General features: G+C 57.9%; 1 protein-coding gene across 6 annotated transcripts in view; it reads left to right on the top strand.

Annotated features, from left to right (window-relative positions):
- Nucleotides 1–7,075, top strand: part of IQSEC3 (IQ motif and Sec7 domain ArfGEF 3) — a 111,439-nt gene extending 104,364 nt beyond the window's left edge. For 2 of the 6 annotated variants that reach the window (XM_077871527.1, XM_077871528.1), the window contains one exon: nucleotides 54–137. In XM_077871527.1, coding sequence (XP_077727653.1) covers nucleotides 54–128 — 75 coding nt within the window. In that variant the 3' untranslated portion in view covers nucleotides 129–137. Of the gene's footprint in view, nucleotides 1–53; nucleotides 138–190; nucleotides 1,062–3,555 lie in introns of those variants that run through there. The other 4 variants (XR_013364463.1, XR_013364462.1, XM_077871525.1 and 1 more) reach the window with 4 other exon arrangements.
- The last annotated feature ends 1,575 nt before the right edge of the window (nucleotides 7,076–8,650 follow it).

Here is an 8,650-nt window from a genome sequence, read left to right on the forward strand (position 1 = left end):
TCCGAGCCCCCGCTTGTCCTCCTTCTCACTGTCTCTGTTGTTTCTCTTCTCAGGTATTAATCAATGCCTCCCCAGCCCGACTCACCATTTTACCAATTTCAAGAGATACAATTAAAAGTTACTGCTAGCATGGGTAACGCCACTGTTCCAGCGTCTAATTAAGCCACCGCACTTTCTGCCCATTCCCCAGCCGAGTGCCCTCCGAGGCCAAGCTCCCAACTGACACCTGCAGATGATGCCCATGATGCCTCCATAGCCGCCCGCCCGTCCCGCCCAGCCCACTTTCCCGGCCGACTGCTCACTGACCCCCTAACACTTGCTCTATCGGGGAAGCCACCGTTCCCGTCCCCTGGTGCCTCTGTCCTCCTCAGGAGGGAGCCTGGGCCCCTCCAGAGACTCACCCCTCCAGTTCAGCCCCAGTGGCCGCTTCCAGTGGACCCTGCCCTCCCAGTTGGCCCTTGGGATGGTTGGAGAACTCAGAGAAAGGGCAGCTGGGAGGGTAGAGCCCCTCCCTGGACCAGCTGGTCCATTCGCTAGGGGTGTGTGCCGGACCCCAGGAGGCAGAGCAGGGTTGGGTCACCTTAGGGATTTCCCTGGGGGGAGAACAGGTATAGCCAAAGACCGTCCTTGTGGGAGGGGGATCCCGCCCTCCAAAGCCACATGGGGAGAGACTAGGGAGGTAGCCACAACAGCTAGTTCTTGCCAGGCCCCCCAAGTGTCACCTGGAAGGGGGGGCATTCAGTGGCCCCCATAAGCTTCACTGGGCTCCAGTCCTCCCTCACTGCTCCCCTCGCACCCCAGTGAACCCCCTCACTCCTCTGCCAGGCCTCCAAGGGACAACTAGCTTCTCACACAGACACCTCCCTTCCCAGCCCCACTCCCAGCCGGAGGAGCCCCCACTTAGAGGTCTGAGGGAGGAGTCTACCCCCACCAGGATACCCCAGGGGACACCCCCCCCACCGTCTTCCCTTGTTGGCCCCCCATCCCCCACACACCTGTGTCTGGAGGAGGCACCTTTACACGGAGGAGCTTCCTGCCCCAGCAGCTGACAAGCCCCCAGGGTGGGTATTCCATCCCCCGCCCCCTCTTCTCCCCATCTTCCTGCAGCTGCCCATTTTCTAGCCTTGCAGATAAACACACAAAGCTCCCAGCCCTCCGGTTGGTTCTCCTGCTCTGCCCTGCCTTAGGCTGACCTACCTGGGGAGGCCAAGCGATCTGAGGCCCGTCCTCCCCTCCCACCCTGCCAGAGGGCCATGTGGCTATCTGCAAGGCTGCCACCCCCAGCTAGCCCCCAGGGCCCTGCCAGCCTCTGCTCCCTTGCACAGAGGACAGCCTCGCTGCCTCCAGCCTCTCAGCTGGACCCAAGCTCTCTCGTCCTCTGCCCTCTCTCTGTCACTGCCTGGCCGAGCCCCTCTGGCAGGCGCTTCTCCATCTTCTCTGAGCTATTCTGACCTGCTACTCATGATCCATCCTCTGTCTCTCTCTCTCTCTGTCTCTGTCTCTGTCTCTGTCTCTCTCTCTCTCTCTCTCTCTCTGTGATGCTCCTCTTTCCCTCTCTCCGTTCTTTCATTAGCAGGGAGGTAAGAACGGGGTCAAAATGAATGTTTTGCTGTCACTTCCTGCTTCTCACTTACTGACCATTAAAGATAAGGGATCCAGGGGGGAGAAGGGAGGTGCAGACAATGGAGGGGGATCAGAGAGCCAGAGGTGAGGAGGAGGTGAGGAGGAGCCAAGAGCTGTGGGCTACATGGGGGAGGTGTGCCGGTGCAGAGTACAAGGAAGGCTCAGTGGGTCTGGACTAGGGCTGCTAGATGTTAGCTGTAAAATCTGGGGTGGGGGTAAGAGAGCACAAGACCTGCCCCCACTATCTAGGCCACGTTTCTCCTGGGGAATAACTCTGAACACAGGCAGGTGGGGAAAGGAGCCTGTCCCCTCCAGCAGCGGTGGGCAGAGGCCTTCTGTCAGAGTGAGGACCCCAGAGGGCCCCCAGGGGAATGTGGGCCCCGGCTATGCCCTCTGCCTGCCCTGTGTCTCCACAGGGCACGGAGGGACTCAAGTGCTCCTTCATTTGATTGGGGAGGGGGGTTTGGATCTCAGCCTAGAAAAAGCTGTCAAGGCTGGAGGTTGAGAGTGAAGGAAAGCCTCCAATGTGCTGAGCAGAGCAGGGCCTGTGGACATTGAAGTACCAGATGGAGCCGGGGCTTGGGGGACTGTGGAGATGGAAGCAGCCCATGGGGAGTGCACAGGGCCAGAAGGGGGGGTGGGTCGTAGAAATTGCATCTCCTGCCAGTGAATAGGGTTAGGATCCACTAATATAGGGCTCCAAGATGGTTTTGAGCGGGGCATGTTGGTCTAGGCCTGGCAATCAGGGCCCCTCTCTGTGGCCTCAATTACCGCCTCTGTGCTCTGAACAGCTTGTCCTGGGTGGTAGTGCCCAAGGACAATAGGAAGTACCCTCCGAGTGAAGGGTCTCAGCGACCACCGAGCCAGGCGTTAGAAGGGGATTGGGGCATGTCATACCTATAGGCTGGGGAGCTGGAGGGTGAGAAACTAAGCACCACTCCTGGAAGGTTCTAGTTCTCCTCAACCTCCCTCTGCTAGGGAGAGGAGGCCAGGCTGGCTCACAGTGACCTCCACAGGCTGAGGGGGGTCCTTAAGATTACAGTCCTTTCTGGGTACCCCCTCCTACGGTGGGGCAGATTCAACCAGGACACAGGCTGTCCCAGCAAGGCTGCTGGGGACTGAGTTCTGGCCTTGGCCATCTGGGCTGCTTTCAGATTCATGGCTTTTGCCTTGGGGAATCTAGGAGGACAGGGTAGGGTCAGATCACCCTTTCAGGGGTCCCTGGCATTCTGGGTTTGGGCACCTTTGTGATTCCACAGAGCCAGTGAAGCCTCTCCTTTAACAAAGAGAGGATAGGGCTTGAAAGGCTCAAGGATGGGGACACCTGGGTGGCTCAGTGGTTGAGCATCTGCCATCGGCTCAGGTCATGATTCCGGGGTCCTGGGATCGAGTCCCACATCAGTTTCCCTGCGGGGAGCCTGCTTCTCTGTCTGCCTGTGTCTCTGCCTCTCTCTGTGTCTCTCATGAATAAATGAATAAAATCTTAAAAAAAAAAAAAAGGCTCAAAGATGATGGACTGTCCCTGTGTCTGGTCTCAGGAACCAGAGGGAGGCAGGGAGAGAGGGCAGAGACCATTACCCCGTTTTCCAAGCTTAGAGGTTGATAGGGAGGTGGAGAGAGGTTCACTCGGGAGAGGTGACAGCCGTGCCCTAAAAACCCTGGGCTCCCGTGGCTTGGGTTCCCATCTCACGGGAGAGGAGTCGGGCCTGGAGAGCCACGGCCCCCCCATCACACCCAGGGGCGGCCCTCCCGTTTGGCAGCCAGGGTTCCTCTAGGCGGGTGGAGAGGGCTGGTGGGTCGAAGTGAGCGCTGGGAGCAGCCGAAGGGCCCAGGAGGCGAGTAAGGGGGGACGGGAGGCTCAGGGTAGCCAGTCCCAGCAGCTGGGAATTAGTCTTGTAACATTTCACGCTTCTCTGGCTGTTTCTAAACTAGGTGTCAATTCACAACAGGCTTCAATCATCTCAGCACAACCCTGCGCTGGGGGCCGAGAGGGGAGCGCCGGCGCCACCACAAGACCCGCAGCCTAGCCCCTTGAGGGAGCAGCCCCCGCCGCTGCCACCGCCACCCACACCCCCCGGGACCCTGGTGCAGTGCCAGCAGATTGTCAAGGTCATTGTCCTGGACAAGCCCTGCTTGGCCCGCATGGAGCCCCTGCTGAGCCAGGCCCTCTCCTGCTACGCCTCGTCCTCCTCTGACTCCTGTGGCTCCACGCCCTTGGGTGGCCCAGGCTCCCCGGTCAAGGTCATCCACCAGCCTCCACTGCCCCCGCCCCCTCCCCCCTACAACCACCCCCACCAGTACTGCCCACCCGGGTCCCTGCTGCACCGACGCCGCTACTCCAGCGGCTCCAGGAGCCTGGTGTAGACTCTGTCCTCCCCATGCTGCTGTCCCGGGAAGGCTGGCTGCCGGAGCCTGGGAGCACCCTCAGCTGCACCCAGCAGCCCCAACTGCCCCTTTGCTCGCTGCTTCCCACGCCCTGGCACGATGCACTTCTGGTCACTGGTGATCGTTTTGGAAAGAGAATCTCAATCCCTGGCACCTGGGTTTGCCTCACCCAACCATGCTTCCCTTAGTCTGCCAAGCACCCCTTGCCCCTAATCTGGAGACACCACCTCACTCTCCTGGGGCCCTCCACAGCAAGGTGCATCCAGGCCTCCTCTTCCCTACTACCACTCTGGCCACCTAGACCATGTACTGCAGAAGGCAGGAGCCAAGAGCCTAACCAGCTTCCTGGCCCTGAGACTGTCAGGCCCTGGGCCTCAGGCCAGGTGGGGAGGCACGAGGGGTGGGAGGTTTTCTCTGCTGCACCCTCAGGGCCAGGAGTCTAAGGCAACTGATCCTCCACCCCCCAGGGATATCAGCTGTCCTGACCACATCCTTACCCTCCTCCCAGGGCCTTCTCCCGCCTTCTCAGGAGCTGGGCCCTGCCTATCCAGGGCTTCTCAGACTTCAGGAAAGTTCTGAGGAAGTTAAGAGGGTAAGGGGGACCACTCTCAGCTCTCTCGAGATTAAGTCAGCAGAGCTGTGGAATTGTGAGGTCACGTACGCAACTTTCAAAAGGGTTTCTTAGTTTTCTAGCCCCAGCCAATGCAGAGTGTGCAGAGTCTAGATGGAAACACACTCAGAAAAACCAGGTTCTTCCAATGTGGAAGCAGAAACAGGGAGAAGCGGTGATCTGCCCAGGACAGGTAGGATTTGGATCCAAGTCAGGGCTCCTTTTTGAATGACTTCCACAGCCTCCATGAAAGATTTGGAGGCAGAAGCAGGCAAGAGAAGCAGGTGCTCCAGAAGCACTTGGATTCCTCTTGCTGCTGTCCCAAACTAGCCCATCAGCCTTTAAATCCTCCTCCCCATGCCTCCTCCAGGAAGGCGCCAGGCCTGCTTTCAGTAGGAGTGGCTGAAAGAGCCCCTACACCCTCAAAATTGCAAAGGAGAGCCAAGCAGGGCTCACTGACCTTCCCAGGGCCAACCAGAATCAGAGAGTCAAGCTTTTAGGAGGCTACTCATAGAGCCCAGGCAGCCAAGCCTCGAAGCCCTCAGGCAGGACGGTGGCCTGCCCCAAACCCAACCCCAGCCGTTTCAGGAAGCGCCTGCCCCAGACCAGGCTGGTCTCTCCAGTCCTGTGCCAAGAGCTCATTGCTGTCCTGCGCTAAAATCCCCTCCTTTGGAGCCCGTTAATAAAGCATGCCAGGAGATGGAGGTGAGTGCTGCCCGGGTCTAAAGTGAACCTGCTTCTCCCTGACGCCTACTCCATGCCCCAAAGGGAGCGCCCTGAGCCAGCTAGGAGGCACAGAGTCCTCGCCCAGTCTCAGAGGTTCCAGATGACCTAGTTTCGTATGTGTGTGTGCAGTCACCCAGACGTCATATGATGTCACCCAGTGAGTTTATTTCTGGCTCTGTCTTTGTCAGTCTGGTTTCCATAACTTGTGGCCAATTTGCCACCTCCTCCCATGGTGGCTGCCCAGCTGACCGCCCCATCCTCGTGGGCCTGGCACCTTTCTCATGTCTTCCCTGTAACAAGTGGCTCCAGTCACAGCCTTTTGGGACAGAGTGGCTGACAGATGGGACGCACAGATTCAGTCACCTCTGATGCCCTTGGCTAAGGCAGGGATCACCCTTAAAAAGTGCAGGCCTGGGCAGCAGGAGTCAGGGACCCAGGAGGGAGGGGCCAATCCTCAAACGAAGGGCGATGCTGGAAGAGGGCAGTCGTTATGCTGGGCGTCAGAGAGGCTGCCTTAGGAAGGAACAGGAGCTATGAGATGGCCACGTGTGGCCACCCCCACAGGGTGGGGACCATGAGTGCCAGGGGCCACCGAGAAGGGGGACAGTCGCAACCATCTGGTCCCTGTCACCTGCTCCACAGCGCTTCTCATTGAAAAGTGCCCTCCCCCTGTTGACAGGCAGGCTAAGCTGGCCCCTCCCTCCCACATCTGCTGTAGCCTTGGCTTTCCAGGTCAGGATCAGCAGAGGCTGAGGACCCAGATGCTCAGGCATCTCAGGGTCCCTACTCCAGGGAGGACCTCACCCCGTCATTGTGGTGGCTTCCCTGAGCCCCACTGGCAGCACTGGGAGGCCTGGTCTGAGCTGTGAGGGGCTTCTAATCCCTGATGGCTCCCCTCACTGTTGGGGATGCAAGAGTTCCCACTATCTATAACTGCCCTTCCCTGATCAGCCAACAGACTAAGGTTGGGACCCACCACTGTCCCTGTCCCCAGAGCCTCATCCCCAAAGGCTTAGGATGAGCCTCCCACTCCAGCAGCCACACCAAGGCCCAGCCCTCCCAGGGGGCCTGGCTAGAGACACACTTGGGCTCTCCTTGCCAAGGCAGTGGGGCCAGCGGAGTGCCAACTGGGCCCCCAGGCACAGCATCCTGGGTACGTGCCCAGTTACACCACCCGGAGTGGCCCCACTGGATCAACTCTCTAGGCCTTATTTAGGGGACCTAGGTCCCTATCTCAATTTTATCCCTCTGGTCCCAACCCCAGAACCAGGAGTGGGAACTATAACTAGCTTTCCCACCCAGTTTTGGGCAAGTCCCACACCAGACCTGGAGCAAGACCCTGGCCTGACAGCTTGAGCTGGAAGCCTGCCTCCCAAGGCACATGTATTGATCAGCCCTGGGCCCTCGACCCCTGAAATCCTTGACGTCGCACCGCACTGTTCCCCCATAGCCTGCCAGAATGTCTCTTTGTGTCCAATAGGCTTCCCCGATAACCATCTGTCCATCTGTCCCTGTGTTCTGCTGTACGGACTTTCTTGCTGTGCCGTCCCCACCCCCCGTATATGCCCCTTCACCCCATTGGAGAGAAACCTCTCTAGGGAAAGGCAGGGTGGCTACACCCAGCAACTAATCCAAATGGCAAATATTTTGTAACAAAATAGCCCAGAGGTATTTTATCTGTTCAATTCATAGAGTTTTAGAGATTATATTGAAATATGTCACTTGAGCAAATTGTGTCGGTTCCATTTCTTTCATTCTCCCTGAGGGAGATCCTGCTTTGAATCAGAGTGTCTGTGAGGCCAGAGTCTGCAGCCAGAGGATGTTGTGAGGCCCTCAGCCCCGAAGTCTTTGAGGGGCAGCTGGACAGCCTGGCTGCTCTCTCGTGGCCATAGAGTTGTCACCCCTGACGCCAGGATGAGGTACCTCTGTGCTACCGTGGGACATGGTTAGAAAGCCCTGTCTTAAATAAAGGAGACTTGAGGGGCATCATCCGATGGCCAGAGCTGGGGGTGCAGGGTCAGGGAGCTGACCTTACCAACACCACACATGCACACACATGCATGCACACAATTAGCCAGGGAACAGAGCAGCTAAATGGTGGAGACCGGGGCAGCATTACAGATACATGACTGCTAATGTGCACCCCAGCAGAGTGAGAGATGGGTCAGGACCTCATCCACCCTGCTCGGTTCTCTGCAATGGAGAGCAGGGGCCTGTTGGCAGTCCTGGGTCTCAGGCCCAAGTACAAGGAACACTGTCAGGGAAGGTGCATGGACCCACCAAATGTGCTGAAGCAAACATCTGCGGGTGCTGGAGGGGATGCCCAGACTCTGCAGGAGAGAACAGTAACGTTGGAGCTGGGGAGAGAGGAAGGGGCTTGGGCGAGCACTCACTACTATGTGCAGTGTTCACATCAGGCTCCACGGACAAGGGCTTCTCAGAGAGTGATTTCTCCTGGTGAGGGGAGAGAGGACAGAGCCTTCCAGCAAAGCTGAGGTGTCAGAGGCACTACACTGTGGGAGAAAAGTGACTGGCCAGGGAGGCGGGTCTAGGGACACCTGCAAAGAAGGTGACCAGCTCTCCTGGTGACCAGAACTCTGAACACCCAGAAAACCAGACAGCTCCCCAGGCTGGGGCCCATTACCCTCTGTCCAAGGGAAAAGGAAAACATGACCTCACCCTCCTTCCAGGAAACGGGAAATTCCAGGAGAAGTCTGGGGCCAGCTAGGACCTGTCCCATCCTGGGAACTCTCTGACCCCGGAATCTGAGGACGGGCCCCTTGAGAGCACCCCTGAGGGGACCCAGCTCGGCCCAGGCCTGGGAGAGGGCCTAAGGCCAAGAGGGCTGCTGCTGTGTGGGAATGCAGGGCAGCACGCCATCCTCCAAGCCTTCTGGCCCCTGAGTCGCCTGGAAGAAATGACCCTTTCTCCAGTGACAGGGGGAGACCCCTGTGCTCTACCAGAAGCCCCCCTGGGTCCGTCCACCAGTGCCTCTCCCTGGTAGTGATCCTCTAGCAGGGGGAAAATCAGATTCATCAGCCATTGATTTAGAACATCTCCAATCAGGGGGACTGGGCATCAGAGAGCCATGGGCCAGAACAGGACACCAGTGCTAGGATTCAGGGAGACGTCAACAAGGTTACAAAGCCCCCACATGTACCAGGCCATTTTTTTTTTTTTCTGGGAATACTTATTTATTTGATCTATTAACACCAAGATCTGTAAAAAAAACAACTTCTAAACACAGGATAAGAAAACGTGAACACTGACATTCTTCTTCAATTGTGTGTAAGCTCTGCAGTACAG

The sequence above is a fragment of the Canis aureus genome, chromosome 25 (assembly GCF_053574225.1).
Source record: "Canis aureus isolate CA01 chromosome 25, VMU_Caureus_v.1.0, whole genome shotgun sequence".
Classification (NCBI taxonomy): Eukaryota; Metazoa; Chordata; class Mammalia; order Carnivora; family Canidae; genus Canis; species Canis aureus.